Below are 21,654 nucleotides of genomic sequence, written 5' to 3'. Positions count from 1 at the left end.
ACCCGATCATCACGTGATGCTTCGAAACGACGAGTATTAGCAACGGTGCATACTAAGGACGATCACTTCATGGATATGTGAATATTGTTAGTGCCCAACTATTTGGAGGATCGGGACGCCTAGCGTCTTAAACCTTCGTACATTCCCATAAAACTTATGAGTTTATGTAGTCTCACTATATTATATTCTATCATCTTGCAATAAGGTCTTAGATATCACATATATCTCATACCTCGCTTATTTCTGAAAACAAAAATTCCAGCTCCTTACTTTTCAAACGGATTTGAACTTCAAGTTTCACGGAGACAAGATGATTTTAGGTACTAACTGAAACCATTGTTCTTTGAATCAGCAATGTGAGGTTTACTAAAAGTTTGCAATAGGACCTAATTATTTCTTGATTCTTTAACAATACGGTACCAGTCCGTAAAGTTTCTTGTCGGACTTAACAATATTTCTATCTCAATTACAAGACTAGCGCATGGTAGATAACGGATGCCAATTCTACAAAATTTAATTCAAAATACTATTCAGACTGTGTTCATGATAATTAGTTCATGTTTTAATCTAATTACTAATGAACTCCCACTTAATACAACATCCCTCATAGTTGTTTAATGGCAAACGATCCATATCCACTACACCAAAACCGATCATCATGTGAGATGATGTAGCTTCAATGGTGAACATCAACATGTTGATCATATCATCCATATGACTCGTGTTCAACCTTTAGGTTTCCTGTGTTCTGAGGCCATGTCTGTACATGCTAGGATCGTCAAGCAAACCCAAGTATTTCCGCGTGTGCAACATGGCTTACACCCGTTGTATGTGAACGTAGAATCTATCACATCCGATCATCACGGGATGCTTCAAAACGACGAACTGTAGCAACGGTGCATACGAGGGGAGAACACTTTATTATCTTGATATTAATGTGAGGGATCATCTTATAATGCTACCGTCGTGATCTAAGCAAGATAAGATGCATAAAGGATTAACATCACATGAATTCATAATATATGATATGATATGGCCTTTCTTCTTGTGCTTTTGATCTCCATCTCCAAAGCATACGAGCATGATCTCCATCATCACCAGCATTGCACCAAGGTCCATGGCACCGCTTCATGGTTGTCTATCACTTATAGCTACTATAACAACTACTTGAAATAAAGCTATTACATGATGAATAGACACGCAGGTCTTAACAAATTTAAAGACAACCATTAGGCTCCTGCCGGTTGCCATAATACAATAATGAATATCTCATACATCAAATATAATTATCATCACATCATGGCCATATCACATCACCAAACCCTGCAAAAACAAGTTAGACGCCTCTAATTTGGTTTGCATATTTTATGTGGTTTAGGGTTTTCGAGTAAGATCCAATCTACCTACGAACATGAACCACAACGGTGATACTAGTGTTGTCAATAGAAAGAGTAGATTGAATCTTCACTATGGTGAGAGAGACAAACACCCGCAAAGCCACTTATGCAATACAAGTTGCATGTCGAGCATGGAGCAAGTCTCATGAAACGCGGTCATGTAAAGTTAGCCCGGGCCGATTCATCCCACCATCCCGCAAGATGCAAAGTACACTAGCTAAAAACAACAAAAGCATCAACGCCCACAAAACCATTGTGTTCTACTCATGCAATCAATCTATGCATAGACACGGCTCTGATACCACTAATGGGATTCGTAGCATATATAGAAAACAAAAAAATTCCTACCGCAAGAACGAATAACAAGCCAAGATCCAATCTATAAGATGGTAGAAACGAGAAGATCATGAGACTAAACCTCGAAGATTCCAAAGCCTACGAGATTAGATCTCGTTATTGATGTAGTCGATCACTTGCCGCTTTCAAAAGCGCGTAGAAGATCTTGACGGTGCCACAGTCGGGCAGCACCTCCGTACTCGGTCACACATTCGGTGTTGATGACGACGTCCTTCTCCCCGTTCCAGTGGGCAGCGGATGTAGTAGATCCTCCTCAGAATCCCGCCAGCACGACGGCGTGGTGGTGGTGGTGGTGGAGAAATCCTGCAGGGCTTCGTCGTAGCCGTGCAAGAGGGAGGAGGAGGAAGGGGCAGCTAGGGTTTGGGGAGAGGGAGCTTGGGCTGCGACTTGGGGTGCCCTTGGGGTGCCCCTTGGTCCCTTTAAATAGGTGGCCAAGCCCCTTGGGTCGTCCATAAACCTACCCCCAAGTTTGACTGAGTTCCGACAGGTTTCCGGTTCCGAAAACCAACTCCTACTCAGACTCTTTTGCCAATTCCGAAATTGCATTAAGGAAAGACTCATTTTCCCTTAAGGCAACGTGGTTGCACCTATTATGGAACCCTCCGGTCTTCCTTAGACAGCCCGGGTCGTCCCAGACACTTCTGGAACCATCCACAATATTCCGGACTATTCCGGTCCTTCCAAAACCTTCTAGAAGCTCCGGTCAAAACACCGGACTTTTTCCGACTCCCGGAAAATGACTTCCCATATATGAATCTTATTCTCCGGACCATTCCGAACCTCCCCGTGATATCTCGGATCCCATTCAAGACTCCGAACAACATTCGAATTCCATTCCATATTCCATATCTACTTAAAACGACATCAAACCTTAAGTGTGTCACCCTACGGTTCGAGAACTATGCAAACATGATCGAGACTCCTCTCCGATCAATAACTAATAGCGGGACCTGGAGATCCATAATAGCTCCCACATATTCAACGATGACTTCGTGATCGAAAGAACCATTCACATAAAATAACAATTCCCTTTGTCTCGCGATATTTTACTTATCCGAAGTTTGATCGTCGGTATCTCCATACCTAGTTCAACCTCGTTACTGATAAGTACTCTTTACTCGTACCGTGATTATATATCTCTTGTGAACCAGTCACATGCTTGCAAGCTAATCAGATATCATTCCACCGAGAGGGCCCAGAGTATATCTATTCGTCATTAGGATGGACAAATCCCACTGTTGATACAAGTGCCTCAACCCTATACTTTCCGAACACTTAATGCCACCTTTATAACAACCCATTTACACAGTAGTGTTTGGTGTCATCAAAGCATCCATCCGGTGTAGGTGATTAACAAGATCTCATGGTCGAAGGATTAAGTTACTATGCATATCAAAGCTTGAAGCATAAAGAACTAAATGACTTGATCATATGCTACGCTTACTACGGGTGTATGTCCATCACATCATTCACCTAATGATATGATCTTGTTATTAATAACATCCAATGTTCATGATCAGGAAACCATGATCATCTATTAATCAACAAGCTAGTTTAACAAGAGGCTTACTAGGGACTCTGGTTGTTTACACAACACAAATGTATTAATGTTTCCGGTTAATACAATTATAGCATGGGGTGTAAACATTTATCATGAACACTAAGATATAACAATAAACACTTTTATTATTGCCTCTTGGGCATATCTCCAACACATGCATCCTGATCTGAACGGAGACAATTCCCACGATCTCACGTGGGTTGTTATCTCCCATACGCACAACATCTACACTTTGCAGAAACTCATAAGAACTGAACCAGTCTTTGTTACAGCAAATTTGAAATGAACATGCAGAATCAAGGATCCACTCATCATTACCAGAAACACAACCAGCAAACACAACTAGGCAATCGCCATCAGAATTATCACTGGAAACAACAGTAGCCTTATCATCACTATTAGATATGTTTTTCGGTTGGTAAGTACTGTCTCTTTTCTCTTTGTTCTGCAACTTCCAGCAATCATCAATATTGTGGTTAGTTTTCTTACAATACTTGCAGAGCGACCTCTGTCGGTCTTGCTCTTATCTTTGTTGTTGTTGTTTCTGTTCTCGATCCTACCTCGGACCTGCAAGCCTTCTGTCTTAGATGACGAACCCTTTGTTTGCACCATATATTTCATCTTTTCCCTCTGTTGGAGGGTCTCATAAACTTTGGCAAAGGTTAGTTCTTCACGGCTGTATAACAAGGTGTCTCGAAAATGTGCAAAAGAATTAGGCAATGAGACTAACAATATAAGAGCGAGATCCTCATCCTCATAATTTACCTCCATGGACAGCTAAATCAGAAATGATCTCTCTAAAGATCGATAGGTGATTCATTATTGACACACCTTCTTGTAGCTTGTGTGAGAACAACTTCATCCTCACGTGCATCTTACTGGTTAGATCTTTGGACATGCAGATCGATTCCGGTTTCAACCACAGCGTCGCTACGGATTTCTCAGACAACACTTCCTGCAAGATATTGTTGGATAGATGAAGCTGAATTAAAGAAAAAACCTTACGGTGTTTCCTCTTTTCATCATCGATCCAGGTCTTGGAATCTTTCTTGCCAAATCCATCAAGAGCTTCATCCAGATTAGAAGATTGGGTAAGGATCGCCCTCACTTCATTTGCCACAGAGAAAATCTCGTGGTATAATCCAACTACGGTGGATCGAACTTCAAAGAAGACATGTCGCAAACCCTAGATTGAAACACGGGCTCTGATACCACTTGTTATAAAAGCGACAAGCAAATAACGAAGAACGATAAAAGAAAATGCAGTGGAGACACAAGATTTAACGTGGAAAACCTCTTCCAACACAGAAGGGGAAAAAACCACAGACGCAAGCCAACAAAACTTCACTATATCGAGGAGTGTTTACAAACGCCGTGGGTTATCTTATAATCTGATAAACCCTAGCCGGTGGCTTACAAGATGTATATATAGGCGGTGACAACGATCCATACCGCGGGGGGACTCGCTCCGCTCGTCAGAAGTTAGCCTCCTTTTAGTATATGAATTTGGATCATAATATAATAGTGGATGCCGCTGTTTCAAGTCAAAATCACCAAGCCAAAAGCTCAATACCACCAGTACTCGAACCACAATTACCAGTCATCAGATCTCGGCCTCTATACCATTCTCGGCGACTAACAACACCATAAAATTAAAGACATGTCTCACGAAGGCAACAGTTCGCATCGCTCCCTCTGATCCCGAATAGCCATTTCTCCATCTGACGAGTGTCTAGAGCTGGGAGAGAGGCTAACAAATTTATCGTGACTCGTTCCGTGTCGCTCAGCACACTATCGATATCGCAACAAAAAATGTACAACGCGATGACACACATGTGGTGCAGTGCCAGGCCGGCCGTGATCGATTCGATCGACCTCATCCCAATCGGCCAGCGTGACAGGTAGGGGCCAAGAACCAGCCATGGCACGCATGCGCTACCCGACGACCGAATCGACGACCAACTTTCGCGCCAATCCAAAACGAAATCAAACGACGCTGGAGACAAGCAAAGCCAGGACCAGCTGGTAGCCTCGCAGTCGGATGGAACCAAACAGCCGTTCAATTCCGATCGGCTAATGATGGGACGCACCTAGCTGCTAGCGCGAGGTACGCTTTTACAGGCAAAACCAAGAAAAAGTTTGCCCAGCCCATTGCGTTGTTTCGTTCGATTCCTCAAGTCGAGCGCACGCGAACCGGGTGGATTTCCATCGAGTGCTGGTCTGTGACAACCCAATCATCATTCCATCTTCCATTTTGAGATCAGTGTTTTGATGCGGTGCGTATTGAGAGGATGATCCCTTCCATATAGATTACGCTCTCATTCCACAGGATGATGCCGTGTCTATGTAAAATCTATGTAAAACAGTGGTTTTCCAAAGTTTACCCCATTTTCATTAACATTTCAATTGATGCTTGGCATTGTTTGTTTCTTTGTTTCTCTGTTTCATATATTTTCTGATGAGATTTTAGTTTGACATCAAAACAATCTAGGTTTATAAAAGTGATCAAAATCGTGCAGTAATCTGGCTTATATTTTAGTGATCAAACTCGTGCAGTAAACACCAAAGCCAAGCATACTGACATTTCAGGGTGGGGGGGGGGGTATTTTATACAAAATTTAGCAAACTATGAAGCTCATATTATTCCTACCATCTATGATTTTTTCCGCTACGTTTTGAAGCCCCAAAATACAAAAGCACTAGCTAACACGGAAATTCAGTTCGGCTCTCGGGTGCCTTTGCTCCCTCCACCCAAAAAAATATACTACCTCTGTCCATAAAAGGGTGTCGAAAGTTTTTCTAAATTTTGAGGTATCTAGATCACTACTTAGTGTATAGATACATATAAATTTAGACAAATCTTCGACATCATTTTATAGACGGATCGGGTATTTTTATTTGTTAAAAAAAATCAGATGTACATCTCGAATCTACATGCGCTCGTACAGTATCGCGAAAAACTGATACTTTTTGTGGTGAATATAAAAAAGGACAAAACACGTCTCACAAAAAAACTTATTTTTAGCACCAAATTTTGTTTTTTTTACACAACCAAATGACAAGTCGTTTTTTCACAGAAAGACTTTGTGCGCATGTAGCATCTGAATTATATACACGTGATTTTTTTAGAATCTTTTAACATTTCAAATTGTATGAAAGATGCATTTCAAAATAAAGAAAGAATATGCACCCAAGAGGCAAATCGTCACTGTAGCTAACATTCGAATTAAAATGTTTTCGGAAGTTCATGATGTAGTATAGATTGTTCATGGTTTATGACTTCTCTCTATCAACTTACATTTTACTAAACCATGTGACTGCATGTTCTTTTGTAAGTTCAAGCATGGTACTAATGAGTACCTTCTGATTTAATTTACATCTCAAAAAAGATACGAACACAAACAAGGATAGATAGTACAGTACACCGCATCGTGAGGATTGGAAGCATGATTGCAAGATGCCCATGCCATGCCTGCATGGCACGAGCGAGCCCCTTTTATCTCCTTGGCATTTGTACTCTTGTGTGCCTTTCCATTCACTCCCCACCACACCACTCACCATTACCAGGTTACGCACACCCAAAAGAGGGGTCATTAAGGGCACAATTGGTAAATTAATCATGGAGCAATGTAGCCTAAAGCTAGTTTACTGACCAAAGCTTCAGACACCGTCCCCTAATTTTAGCAACCCTTTCTCCCTCCTCCCCAACAAAGCTTAAGATAGATAGCCATGCCTACTGGTTCTTCTTCTTCTCCAATGGATGCAGTTGCAGCTGCCGAGAAGATGAGCAGGGCTGGAGGGAAAAAGCAGCAGCGGCAGTCCGGTTCTTCCTTTTGGGGTGCCATGGCGTTCAAAAACAGAAGCCAGCCTAAAGGAGGGGAAGCAGTAGAGAGCAAGAACAGCAGCAAGAGCAAGACAACCACGACGACGCCGAGGAGTATCAGCATTGGCCGGAGCATTACCTGCCCGGGGTCAATCTGCGGTACCAAGGAGAGCGCGGTGCTGAGCAGGGGAAGCCGCCGGGACCGCAACAACTCGAGCAGCAGGTCCCTCAAGACTCCGGACAATGACACCTTGTCCATGTCCATGGCGGCATCCAGCGCGGTCGTGTCCGCGTCGTCTTCGTTCAACTCGGAGACCACGGTGGCGACGACGGCGACTACCGTCAGCTCCTCCTCATCGTCGTCTTCGCCGCTCTCGTCCATCGGGGCCGGCTCCAGGTCCTTCAGGAAGCTCTCTGGCTGCTACTACGAGTGCCACTCTGTGGTCGACCCCGGGGCAAGCCACGTCGGCGACGCCGCCATGGCCATGCTCCCCTGCGCCGACTGCGACGAGTTCTTCGTCAAAGCTGAGTCCCTCGAGCTCCATAGGTCAACCCGTCATGCAGGTAAACAAAAGAAATGCAGCTATTGTTGTACATTCTTGAATCTCTCCAAGCAAATAACCCATTACCCACTGATGAATGAAAACGCGTGCAGTTTCGGAGCTGGCCGCCGACGACACGAGCAGGAACGTGGTGGAGATCATCTTCCAGTCGAGCTGGTTCGTAAGGAAGCCGCGCGCGACACCGCTGTGCCGGATCCAGAGGATACTCAAGGTGCAAAACTCCGGCAAGACCGTGGAGAGGTTCGAGCAGTACAGGGAGCGCGTCAAGGCGAGTGCGGCGGCGAGTAGCGCCGACGCACTTGCCAGGAGCAGCTACCCGAGGTGCGCCGCCGATGGCAATGAGCTCCTCCGGTTCTACTGTACGACCTTCAACGGATGCTCCCTCGGCCTCACCGGATCCACCGTCCTCTGCCGGTCGCCGTCGCAGTGCAAGCTGTGCAGCACAATCAGAGACGGGTTCAGGTACTGGATCCCGCATGCAAGTTTCAGAGTTCAAAGCAATGTTTTCCCAAAGCTTTTTAGCATGACAAATTTTGTGTTTGCATATCGTCAGGGTCGACGGCGATGGGAAGATTGCGACGATGGCGACAAGCGGGCGGGCACATGACACAGCTCGGGTGTCTCTGTTGGACGGTGGCGGCGCTGAGAAGAGGGCGATGCTGGTGTGCAGGGTGGTGGCAGGGAGGGTGAAGAAGGTCGTCAGTGGCAGTAATTCATCAGATGAGTCTGGCTGTGACAGTGTCAGTTCCAGCTCAGATTTGGATGAAATGTTTGTGTTCAATTCCCGGGCAATACTGCCTTGCTTTGTAGTCATCTATACAGTGGCTACTGAATCATAATCGCATATCCACTGGTGTAACATAATTTTGCTGCTTGTTTTGCTATCTAAATCTACTTCTGTTGCAGCGTCTCTGTTTCCTGTTGATCCCAGTTGATGATTCAAATTTTCTGGCTGCAAATTCTTTGTTATTCATGTTTGGAACGCAGGAGTTTCACAGGATTCAAACCACAACTGTTTGACCATCGAAATCTGTTTTTTTTTTTTACTTTCACAAAGAGAGAAGGTACAAGAGGTGATAACAGGACCATGCAATAGGCTCCAAACTTATTACATGCGCCAGCTTCCAAGATCTAACAAAATCAAAATCAATGCAAGTTTTGTCCGTTCATGCTGACTAAATCAGCCGCTTACACCCATGAGCATATATTTTGGGTTCTTCCACGGAACAGCCAGACAAAGGATTGAGAACAAGCAGTCACTTTGGGAGAAGCAATGTACTCACTGATTACTTAATCTTGTAATTCCCCTTGAGATGCTACTAACCCAGCTGCATCCAGCTCAATCTACTCTACTTGATACATGTTTAATTAGCATTGATCCCTAAGCTAGCAAGTGCTGCTGCTTGTGCACCACTATAAAATATACCCTCTAGACAATTTGGTTAATTAAGCCCTAGAAAGTAAGGGGATTAAGGATTATATCTTAATCGACAAATTCTTTGGTTCCTGTGCTCTTGCAAGACAGATACCACAAGCTGATTCCAGATCAAATAGGTCATAGGTCCAAGATTGGTCATGGTTCATTGTTAATTTAACATTGCCTGTGACCTGTTTTGTACTACATGGAGAGACTGGACAAACTGTAAGAGACGCTTATGTACAGCAAAGAATGTCAATGGCACAGCTTGAAACAAGATCGGTGTCTTCACGTTGCTTGTTTTATTGGATTTGGATTGTTCCAGCGACGTTCTTCAGACGTTATGTCAGTGTCAGGATTGTGTGGGGTTGGATCAAGATTCAACTTAAAAACGTTGGCAGCAATATTTGTATCTTATCACCTATACCTACCAATCGGGAGATTCCTCATAAGGCAGGGGAGATGTGTAAACCATGAGGTAATTTGTTAGTAAGACCCACTTATTCCGTCCATAAAAAGATGTCTCAACGTAGTTAAAATTTAGATGTATGTAGACCCGATTTAGTGTATAGATACATCTAAATTTTAAAAAATTGAGGCATCCTTTTATGGATAGAGGTAGTAGAACAATTTCAAGAAGTTTCCCGATTTGAGAGCTTCCAACCTGAAATATATATATACTAAATAAAATATTTCATATTGCCAGATATGAAGCTCAAACAAAAGTCAAAATACAAGGGCTATATCAAGAAGTTGAACGGTTTGGGAGCTTCCCGCGTGATTTTTTTCTGCACTTATTCTTCAGTTATTTGCAGGATTCGATTTAAAAAATATTAATTCAAATTTGAGATTAAAATTTGGAATTTTCTCGTTCAAAAGGATTCTTACTTCCAGTATTTTTTTGAGACATTGGAAAATTGCATTTCCTTGTTTTTGCATCAAGATGGTGCATCCGGGTAGAAATACTTTATGCAGGCCTCTTCACTAACATGTACACACAACCCTAATATCAAAAAAAAATCCAGAAGAACACCACGTTTATACACAAAAGAAGTAAATAATGATCATACATATAGTAGGCTCCCCTATGGCCTCTTCCTACTTCCAAGATCTAATAAAGGCAATATCAATTCAATGTTGTCCCTTTGTGCTGAGTAGAGCAGCATATTTGTTCGCTATTCCATGGAACAGCCAGACAAAGGGTTAAGAACAAACTGCCACTTTGGGCGTAGCAACGAACTATAGTGCTGATTAGTCAATGATGTACTCCTCAGGACATGCTATTACCATCCAGCTGCATACATCTCAATATACTCTACAAAATGCAAGTTTATTAGTGCTGATCCCTAACAAGTTCTGCTACTGGTGGCTGTACAATTCCCCTAGCAACCAAAACCGAGGTTAATTAAGCCCTAACAAGTAGTAATGGCAACGGTGTGATTGTACCTGCATTTCAATCAAGAATATTCTAGGCTTGTATCTTTGTGCAAGTTGATTCCAAAACAAGTTAACATGTCATATCTTCATCTGTTCAAGATTGACGGTAAGATCGCCTGTGCATATTATGTTCATACAGAGATGGTACAACCGGCAAGAGACAATTATAGAAAAAGAGGTTTGCTACTTTGTGACTGTATGTATTGAGACCAATATGGTTGTGTGCTGTTTGATCACGTCGCAATTTTTTTTTAATTTTTCTCCTTAATTTTTCTTCAATGGCAAGAAATCTATGAAAAATAAACAAGCATTATTTTTACATAAAAACAATCATACATGGGAAAATTGATAAACAAAAATCGTCTACCATTAAATTGTCGGCTATTTTTTCAAACTAATTATCATTATTTCACACCATTCAATTATGTTTTGTTTTTCCTCCATTGACACAGTTGACACGTCCATAAAATTTGAAAACAAAAACCGATAACTGCATATATGTTATGGCCTACACCGTGATATAAAAAAGAACCAGGTAAAATTGACATTAAGAGGAAATTAAAACTAACATCAATTAGCACATGATGCATCATTTATAATATCTTTCGCAAAAATTTATGTAGAACAACTAGAAGTATGCTATTTCATCTCGTGGTTGTTCCATGGTGGCCCACCCTTGGCGGTCTTTCTTGCTGACCTGGCTAAGATGGGAAACTTATCCCAGGCACACCGGCACCTTTCTTGCATGGATAGATAGCATCTTCTATACTAGTGTTCATATTGGAATAATGTGTGGACTATGGTTGGGAAGGGGCATACACTATTTGCAAAAACAAATAGTTACGACATTGCCATGGACAAAACCATACAAAAACACATTATATTTCTCGTTTTATGAAATGACTCAAACATTGATCCACTGAGACTTTTTATTTTGGTAACAAAATAACGTCATGAAGCGGTATGGTAGATTCAAGAAACTAAACAACCATTTTGAGCTCAGTATTAACCTTCTTGTTACAAAATTATTACTCAGCATTTACAAGTTTGTGCACTTTTTTCTCAAATTGGTTTTGCTTCTATGGCGGGAGGCAACGAGTGTTTAAGTGTATATTTTCCATGATGAACCTAGATCCACAAAATTTCCACTACATTTGTTGATCTCCATAAATATCACTCCAAAGAAACATAATTACTAATTATAGTCTCTTGAGAATTAAATTCTAAGGCGATTGCAGTTGTGTTATATTTCTTCTTCAAGGCCAGTCCAACTTTCTGTGATTTTGTTTATTTATTTTGGTTTCTTTGTCACATGGGCCAAAATAATTTATATTTTCGGTTAGGCATCCGAGAGGTTGATGAGCCACATACTGTTGTTGGGCTTGTAATGCGTTGGTGAGATTTTTTAAAAAGAGTTTCGAAGAGTTAAGGGGATATTTTGTACATGGATAATGAGGCTCATTCATGGGTTTTATTCATTGTTATGGTTGCAAACTTCTTATAAGAATCCACAAAATAATGTGTGTGGCATTAAGACTTTGTGTAGGTCTTTTTGTTATATTTTAAGTGGGATCTTTGCTTTTTTATGGGTTGTGTGGTTATGTGTGTGGGGGAGAGAGAGAGAGGGATCGAACCAATTATGTTTAGGCTATTATTATTTGACACCTTAAGCGTCACGTCCGGAGAAGACGCCTCATGCAACAAGCTAAGGTATTTTCCTTTTTATTTGTCGATTTCTTACTTTTTTTCTCTTTTGTATTGCTTCTTTCTTTAGTAGGACTGTAAGGGTATTTTACCCTTATCCATTATTTTGGTAACAATGACACCGTGCTAGAGTACTTGGCCTAATATGTTTATAAGGATAATCTCAGGTATTAGGCAAAGAGGCATAAATGGTGTATCAAAGGAACAAGAAGGCTAAAGGAGACCCCCCACTTCAACAACAATCGAAAGGGGTCTACAGCAGAAATCCGCTCTGCAGCCCGGTCCAACCGGTCCACCAACCGGCCAGTCCGGCGTGCTGCCCGGTCAACCGGTCGCCAACCGGGGCGAGTCCGGCGCGCGGCCCGGTCGATCGGTCGCCAACCGGGCTCCAAATGAGGACCCAACAGATCCGGTTGCCGACCGGTCAGCCGGCCTACCAACCGGAGAGTCCGACGTGCGGCCCGGTCGACCGGTCGCCAACCGGGCGCCAACCGGGCGCCAACCGGAGGAGTTCCTGGACGACGCAAAGTGATTCCGGTCCCTGATCCGGTCCGACCGGCCTCTGCACCGGGCAATCCGGTCTGTGGTCCGGTTGACCGGGTTTGTCGAGAGAAAAGCTGAGGTGGCAAGTGACCAACGGCCATATTTCGAAGAACACTATAAATAGGCCTTCTCCTACCTCTGAACAGTTAGGCACTACACTACAAGCTGTTCTTGAGCTCTCTCTCTCTTACTCCATTGCTAGAAACACCAAAAGCCTCAGATCTCCCTCCTCCTCCATCCAAACTCAAATACCTCCGGGGAATCGTTAGAGGAGGACCCGATCTACTGTTCTACCAAGACAAATCTCATTCCCCCTTGTATTCATCGAGAAGCTTGCTTCCTAGGGTTCCTTGGAAACCCTAGGTGGGCAAGAGGAGTCCGAAAGCATCCGGTCGTGGATTTGCTCCGGGCAAGATTGTGAAGGTTTGGAGGCTACCTCAAAGTCTACCACAAGTGAGTGAGCTATTCCTTCGTGGGATAGGCTCCGGAGAATAGGGTGAGCCTTCGTGGCGTGGGGAATCCTTCGTGGGACCTCCACCCCTCCAAACGTGACGTACCTTCTTGCAAAGGAAGGGAACACGGGAATACATCCTCGTCTCCGCGTGCTATCGGTTATCTCTAACCGAACTCCTTACTTGTGATTTAATCGCTCTGTGAGAGCCTTCGTGCTCGAGTTAGTTGTATCCTCATATAGGTTGCTTCACCTAGTTTGCATTAGGCTCACCTTTATATTCCGCAAAGCCTAATATTGCAAAGAAAGAATTAAAACTTGTAGAAATCTGTTCCCCCCCCCCCCCCCTCTAGGTTTACCATGTCTATACTTTCAAGGACACTTTTAATAATATTGATTCAAAATTCTTCTCAACTTAAATAAATGTTTTTTAATTATTTTTGTGTTGATAGGATTCTCCACATTCTGTTAGGATATTGATAAATAAAAATGTACAACTAGAAGTGGAAGGTTTTGCACCTAACTGGCGCTAGGGTTCTTAGTTGTGTTGCATGGTACGCGCAATTAGGGAGTTTCCTATTGTAATTACATATCATGTGCATCCATGGGTTTCTTATTTTGTATATTAGTGCAATTGGATGTCATATAAAATACTACTTGGTGTGCCCCTTATTGAAGTTGCATCTCATGTGCGACTACGTGTTTATGTTTTTCACGCTAACATCTCACATGTAACTAGATTTTGCCTTTTTCTGCAATTGGATCGCATGTTCAGGTAGTGGATATCTTTTTTTTTCAATTACTTCACTTTGGTGCAAATAGGGTCTTACCTATTTTTGTATTTGCATCTTATGCGCAACTAGGTTTTGTTACATTTTGATGTTGCATCTCATGTAGAATAGAGTTTATGTATTCTTTGGTTGCATCGTCAACTTTAGACATGATGTGTGTGGGGGGGAGGGGGTTACATAATAGCATATGATGTGGAAGTGGGGGTGGTTTTGCATTTACACATGTGCAAAACTGCAAGAGTGGCAAACTGTAATATCCCAGGTTTAGAGGCTACAAAAAGAGAGAATAGAGATGTGTGCATTGCATTCATGCATAGAAAATCCAGGAAATTTTCGCGCTTTCAAATAAAACTTGTCACAGTAATTGAAGTTTCACTTGACTTGCTGGAATTGAAGTAGATCATCAAGTCAAGCGTTATAAATTTCACTGTGATCTTTGCTAAAATCTTGTTTTGGGTAGACATAATTTGATCCATAGGTTAGATCAAAAGGAGCTAGAACTATTACACAACAATTTAAGTGAGGATCAAATACCAAATCCTATAAAGGATCATAGCATGGTATTCCTTACAACAACACATTCTTTAAGAATCAAATCATAACTTATTAACACTTAAAGTAGCAACTACCTTTGTGTGTAATTTAATTCACTTCTAAACTTATTACCAAATAAGGTAAACCACAGGGTCTAAAGTGCATAAAGGCCATACATTCTTATTTAAATCATAACTTGTTAAATATATGGAATATCATAAAACTAAATCTATTTATATTACAAATTATAGTTCAAACTATTTGAATACAACTAACTATGAGTATTTTGAAACTCATATGATCATGCCTCGGTGAAATCAAACACCAACTATCCAAAATTGAGGAATAACCTTCAACCTTGACCTTTTGTGGTCATTTTTGACCAATATTATAATATAAATCCAATCAAATATGATATAGTGACTCATCCACAATAATGAAACCATCCACAAGATATTTAGTAACAAATGCCACTTGGCTATCCAAAAATAAATCATATGAGAGGATAATGATCATGCCACATAGGATGAAAATATCTACATGACTTGCATCCCAAGCTTTGCCACCTCATGCTCAAAGGATTGCTATGGATGAGGGCATGACAACCAAGCACCTTACTCATCAAACCAACACAAGAGTCACCCACCTATGTGTCATGATACTAGAGCTTGCCCAAGCCTATAAATAGGAGCCACACCCTTCATCCATTTGATCATCTAGTACCATGTTACAAGGAAACCAAACACCTTGAGACCACTCCATACGAATTAGCTAGGATCAAGATGAAGAAGCTAGAGGTGGAGGCATACCACAAGATGCGAAGTTTATCAGATTTCTCGAAGAACAAGCTACATAAGATACCAAGGTAGAATTCCTAGGCAAACCATATATTTACAGGATCATATCATCATATTTTGAGTAGGACCCTAGGATGTGTCAAGATATTGAGAAGTGAGAGAAGTATAATACTAACCATAGCCATGTCCATCACAAGAATACTAGAGTAGTACTAATCCTAGTTGTTCAAGACAACATTTGATCTTGGAGGTGAGAACCCTATTGCAATAGCAATAGCCTTAGGAAACCACCTTCCACAATCATCACAACTTCGGTAGTAATCATAAACCCTAAGAATGTAGGATGAGTGTGATGAGAGGGAATATTAAAGAGAGATTAGTGAGGAATGAGTTGAATCTTGTCTAATGCATGACCATGCCTTGTAGACATAGATGGTAAGTTCAACCGATGTGATGGGGCTAGATCTCATCCATCACATGAAATGATAGGTACACCACTTGTAGTTAACCCCAGACCAATCCTCAATGACTTGTATGGATGGCAGCCAATGGCATTGAGCCAAATAAGACCTTGCTTATCCAAACACTTGGGGACAACCCTAGCATTGCCTTGATCCAAGAATTCATACCAATGGGTGGAGGAGGAGTAACTCCATTTCAGCTAAAACATAACCAAGCTTATGTTCATATCCAATCCTAGTCGTGTATCGCTTGGGTGATCACTACTAAAACCCTAGACCAATCTTTGCATTTCAATCCGAGTATCACTTTGGGATCATAAGTAGATCCCCGCCACGCCTCATGTCCTACTTATGCTTCCAGTTAGTGAAACATGCACTAACACCTAGATCCCTCAGCATTAGATCAACTCCACATAGAATAATGTATCCCTAACCGATGGCGTGTATTTCACACGTTCGTTGGGCAACCCCAAGAGGAAGGTATGATGAGCACAGCAGCAAGTTTTCCTCGTAAAGAAACCAAGGTTTATCGAACCAGGAGGAGCCAAGAAGCACGTTGAAGGTTGATGGCGGCGAGATGTAGTGCGGCGCAACACCGTAGATTCCGGCGCCAACGTGAACCCGCACAACACAACCAAGCTACTTTGCCCCAACGAAACAGATGAGGTTGTCAATCTCACCGGCTTGCCGTAACAAAGGATTAACCGTATTGTGTGGAAGATGATTGTTTGCAGAGAAAACAGTAGAGAAACAAGTATTGCAAGAGATTGTATTTCAAGAAAGAGAATTGGACCGGGGTCCACAGCTCACTAGAGGTGTCTCTCCCATAAGACGAACAGCATGTTGGGTGAACAAATTACAGCTTGGGCAATTGACAAATAAAGAGAGCATGACAATGCACATACATATCATGATGAGTATAGTGAGATTTAATTGGGCATTACGACAAAGTACATAGACCGCCATCCAACCGCATCTATGCCTAAAAAGTCCACCTTCAAAGTTATCATCCGAACCCCTCCAAAGCATTAAGTTGCAAAGCAATGTACAATTGCATTAAGTATGGTGCGTAATGTAATCAACAACTACATCCTTAGACATAGCATCAATGTTTTATCCCTAGTGGCAACAAGACAACACAACCTTAGAACTTTCTCATCATCGTCCTGTGTGTCAATGCAGCATGAACCCACTATCGAGCATAAGTACTCCCTCTTGGAGTTAAAAGCATCTACTTGGCCGGAGCATCTACTAATAACGGAGAGCATGCAAGATCATAAACAACACATAAGCATAACTTTGATAATCAACATAACAAGTATTCTCTATTCATCGGATCCCAACAAACGCAACATATAGAATTACATATAGATGATCTTGATCATGATAGGCAGCTCACAAGATCCGACAATGATAGCACAATGGGGAGAAGACAACCATCTAGCTACCGCTATGGACCCATAGTCCAGTGGGTAGACTACTCACTCATCACTCCGGAGGCGACCATGGCGGTGTAGAGTCCTCCGGGAGATGATTCCCTCTCCGGCAGGTGCCGGAGGCGATCTCCGTGATCCCCCGAGATGGGATCGGCGGCGACGGCGTCTCGCAATGTTTTCCGTATCGTGGCTCTCGGTACCGGGGGTTTCGTCACGGAGGCTATTTGTAGGCGGAAGGGCAGGTCAAGAGGCGGCACAGGGGCCCACACCACAGTGCCGGCGCGGCCAAGGGGGGCCGCGCCGCCCTAGGGTTTGGCGCCCCCGTGGCCCCTCTTCGTCTCTCCTTCGGACTTCCGGAAGCTTCGTGGAGAAAATAGGCCTCCGGGCTTTTATTTCGTCCAATTCCGAGAATATTTCTTTACTAGGATTTCTGAAACCAAAAACAGCAGTAAAACAAAGAATCGGCACTTCGGCATCTTGTTAATAGGTTAGTTCCGTAAAATGCACGAATATGACATAAAGTGTGCATAAAACATGTAGATAACATCAATAATGTGGCATGGAACACAAGAAATTATCGATACGTTGGAGACGTATCGCATCCCCAGCTTAGTTCTGCTCGTCCCGAGCAGTGTAAAACGATAACAAAGATAATTTCTGGAGTGACATGCCATCATAAACTTGATCATACTATTTGTAAAGCATATGTAGAGAATGCAGCGATCAAAACAATGTGTATGACATGAGTAAACAAGTGAATCATAAAGCAAAGACTTTTCATGAATAGCACTTCAAGACAAGCATCAATAAGTCTTGCATAAGAGTTAACTCATAAAGCAATAATTCAAAGTAAAGGTATTGAAGCAACACAAAAGAAGATTAAGTTTCAGCGGTTGCTTTCAACTTGTAACATGTATATCTCATGGATATTGTCAACATAGAGTAATATAATAAGTGCAATAAGCAAGTATGTAAGAATCAATGCACAGCTTCACACAAGTGTTTGCTTCTTGAGGTGGAGAGAAATAGGTGAACTCGACTCAACATTGAAAGTAAAAGAATGGTCCTCATAGAGGAAAAGCATCGATTGCTATATTTGTGCTAGAGCTTTGATTTTGAAAACATGAAACAATTTTGTCAACGGTAGTAATAAAGCATATGCATCATGTAAATTATATCTTATAAGTTGCAAGCCTCATGCATAGTGTACTAATAGTGCTCGCACCTTGTCCTAATTAGCTTGGACTACCCGGATTATCACCGCAATACATATGCTTTAACCAAGTATCACAAAGGGGTACCTCTATGCCGCCCGTACAAAGGTCTAAGGAGAAAGCTCGCATTTGGATTTCTCGCTTTTGATTATTCTCAACTTAGACATCCATACCGGGACAACATAGACAACAGATAATGGACTCCTCTTTTAATGCTTTAAGCATTCAACAACAATTAATTCTTTTCTCATTAGAGATTTGAGGATGTTTGTCCAAAACTGAAACTTCCACCATGGAACATGGCTTTAGTTAGCGGCCCAATGTTCTTCTCTCACAATATGCATGCTCAAACCATTCAACTCGGTAGATCGCCCTTACTTCGTACAAGACGAACATGCATAGCAACTCACATGAAATTCAACAATGAGTTGATGGCGTTCCCGCAAGAACATGGTTATCGCACAACAAGCAACTTAATAAGAGATAAAGTGCATAATTACATATTCAATACCACAATAGTTTTTAAGCTATTTGTCCCATGAGCTATATATTGCAAAGGTGAATGATGGAATTTTAAAGGTAGCACTCAAGCAATTTACTTTGGAATGGCTGGAAAATACCATGTAGTAGGTAGGTATGGTGGACACAAATGGCATAGTGGTTGGCTCAAGTATTTTGGATGCATGAGAAGTATTCCCTCTCGATACAAGGTTTAGGCTAGCAAGGTTATTTGAGGCAAACACAAGGATGAACTAGTACAAGCAAAACTCACATAAAAGACATATTGAAAGCATTATAATACTCTATACCGTCTTCCTTGTTGTTCAAACTCAAAACTAGAAATTATCTAGACCTTAGAGAAACCAAATATGCAAACCAAATTTTAGCATGCTCTATGTATTTCTTCATTAATGGGTGCAAAGCATATGATGCAAGAGCTTAAACATGAGCACAACAATTGCCAAGTATCACATTACCCAAAACATTTATAGCAATTACTACATGTATCATTTTCCAATTCCAACCATATAACAATTTAACGAAGGAGAAACTTCGCCATGAATACTATGAGTAGAAACCAAGGACATATTTGTCCATATGCTACAGCGGAGTGTGTATCTCTCCCATAAAGTGAATGCTAGGATCCATTTTATTCAAACAAAACAAAAACAAAAACAAAACGACGCTCCAAGAAAAAGCACATAAGATGTGGCCGAATAAAAATGTAGTTTCAGGGGAGGAACCTGATAATGTTGTCGATGAAGAAGGGGATGCCTTGGGCATCACCAAGCTTAGACGCTTGAGTCTTCTTGATATATGCAGGGGTGAACCACCGGGGCATCCCCAAGCTTAGAGCTTTTCACTCTCCTTGATCATGTTGCATCATACTCCTCTCTTGATCCTTGAAAACTTCCTCCACACCAAACTCGAAACAACTCATTAGAGGGTTAGTGCACAATATAAATTGACATATTCAGAGGTGACACAATCATTCTTAACACTTCTGGACATTGCATAATGCTACTGGACATTAGTGGATCAAAGAAATTCATCCAACATAGCGAAAGAGGCAATGCGAAATAAAAGGCAGAATCTGTCAAAACAGAACAGTTCGTATTGACGAATTTTAAAATGGCACCAGACTTGCTCAAATGAAAATGCTCAAATTGAATGAAAGTTGCGTACATATCTGAGGATCATGCACGTAAATTGGCATAATTTTCTGAGCTTCCTGCAGGGCAGTGGGCTCAGATTCGTGACAGCAAAGAAATCTGGAACTGCGCAGTAATCCAAATCTAGTACTTACTTTTCTATCAACGGCTTAACTTGGCACAACAAAACTCAAAACTAAGATAAGGAGAGGTTGCTACAGTAGTAAACAACTTCCAAGACACAAAATAAAAACAAAGTACTGTAGGTAAAAACATGGGTTGTCTCCCATAAGCGCTTTCTTAACGCCTTCAGCTAGGCGCGTAAAGTGTGTATCAAGTATTATCGAAGGGTGGTGCATTCTCAGCGAGGTGTGGAGTTTTATCAACTAGGCATATTATATTAGATACATAAGTTTTAGCATCTCCCTTTTCATTAGTCTTAGGTGTGCTACTCTCATCAAACAAATTTTCAGAACAAGCCAAGCATAGTTATTTTCTAGTGCATCATTCATAGCTAGGAGCTTACATGGTATTGGTGCTTTGATCTCCCCTCCATCATCAATATTATTAGTGTATCTTATTCTATCCATATCCATCTTTTCAAGGAGACTAACAAAATTAGTAGGAGAACCAAGCATATTAAATTTAGCAAACACCTTTCTAGCTTCTCTTGCTAGACCACCAAATTCTCTAAGAAGGGTTTCTAATACAAAATCTTTCTTTTCCCCTTCTTCCATATCACCAAGCGTGAAAAACATGTGTTGGATTATAGGATTAAGATTAACAAATTTAGTTTCCAACAAGCGAACTAAATGTGCAGCAAGCAATTTCATAAGTAGGCGCAAGATCTACCAAGTGTCTATCTTCAAAATTTTCAATGGTACTAACATGGTTGAAGAATTCTTCTATATTATTTCTCCCAACTATAGACCCACGTCCTACCGGTATGTTCTTTGTGGTAAAATTAAAAGGAAACATGATGAAATAAGTAAAGTAAATGCAAGTAAACTAATTTTTTTGTGTTTTCGATATAGCAAACAAGATAGCAAATAAAGTAAAACTAGCAACTAATTTTTTTGTATTTTGATTTAGTGCAAGCAAACAAAGTAGTAAATAAAATAAAGCAAGACAAAAACAAAGTAAAGAGATTGAGAAGTGGAGACTCCCTTGCAGCGTGTCTTGATCTCCCTCAGCAACGGCGCCTTAAAAATATGCTTGATGGCGTGTATTTCACACGTTCGTTGGGCAACCCCAAGAGGAAGGTATGATGAGCACAAAGCAAGAAGTTTTCCTCGTAAAGAAACCAAGGTTTATCGAACCAGGAGGAGCCAAGAAGCACGTTGAAGGTTGATGGCGGCGAGATGTAGTGCGGCGCAACACCGAGATTCCGGCGCCAACGTGGAACCCGCACAACACAACCAAGCTACTTTGCCCCAACGAAACAAGTGAGGTTGTCAATCTCACCGGCTTGCCGTAACAAAGGATTAACCGTATTGTGTGGAAGATGATTGTTTGC

The 21,654-nt window shown here is 41.6% G+C and overlaps 1 protein-coding gene across 1 annotated transcript; it reads left to right on the top strand.

Annotated features, from left to right (window-relative positions):
- The first annotated feature begins 7,044 nt into the window (after positions 1–7,044).
- Positions 7,045–8,540, top strand: LOC124696711. Its single transcript, XM_047229396.1, has 3 exons — positions 7,045–7,702; positions 7,794–8,163; positions 8,255–8,540. Exons 1-3 carry the CDS (start codon positions 7,045–7,047, stop codon positions 8,538–8,540), a joined length of 1,314 nt encoding a protein of 437 aa, XP_047085352.1.
- The last annotated feature ends 13,114 nt before the right edge of the window (positions 8,541–21,654 follow it).

The sequence above is a fragment of the Lolium rigidum genome, chromosome 3 (genome assembly GCF_022539505.1).
Source record: "Lolium rigidum isolate FL_2022 chromosome 3, APGP_CSIRO_Lrig_0.1, whole genome shotgun sequence".
Taxonomy (NCBI): Eukaryota; Viridiplantae; Streptophyta; class Magnoliopsida; order Poales; family Poaceae; genus Lolium; species Lolium rigidum.
The sequence above is the reverse complement of the archived record's forward strand: the minus strand, read 5'-3'. Positions and strand labels throughout refer to the sequence as shown.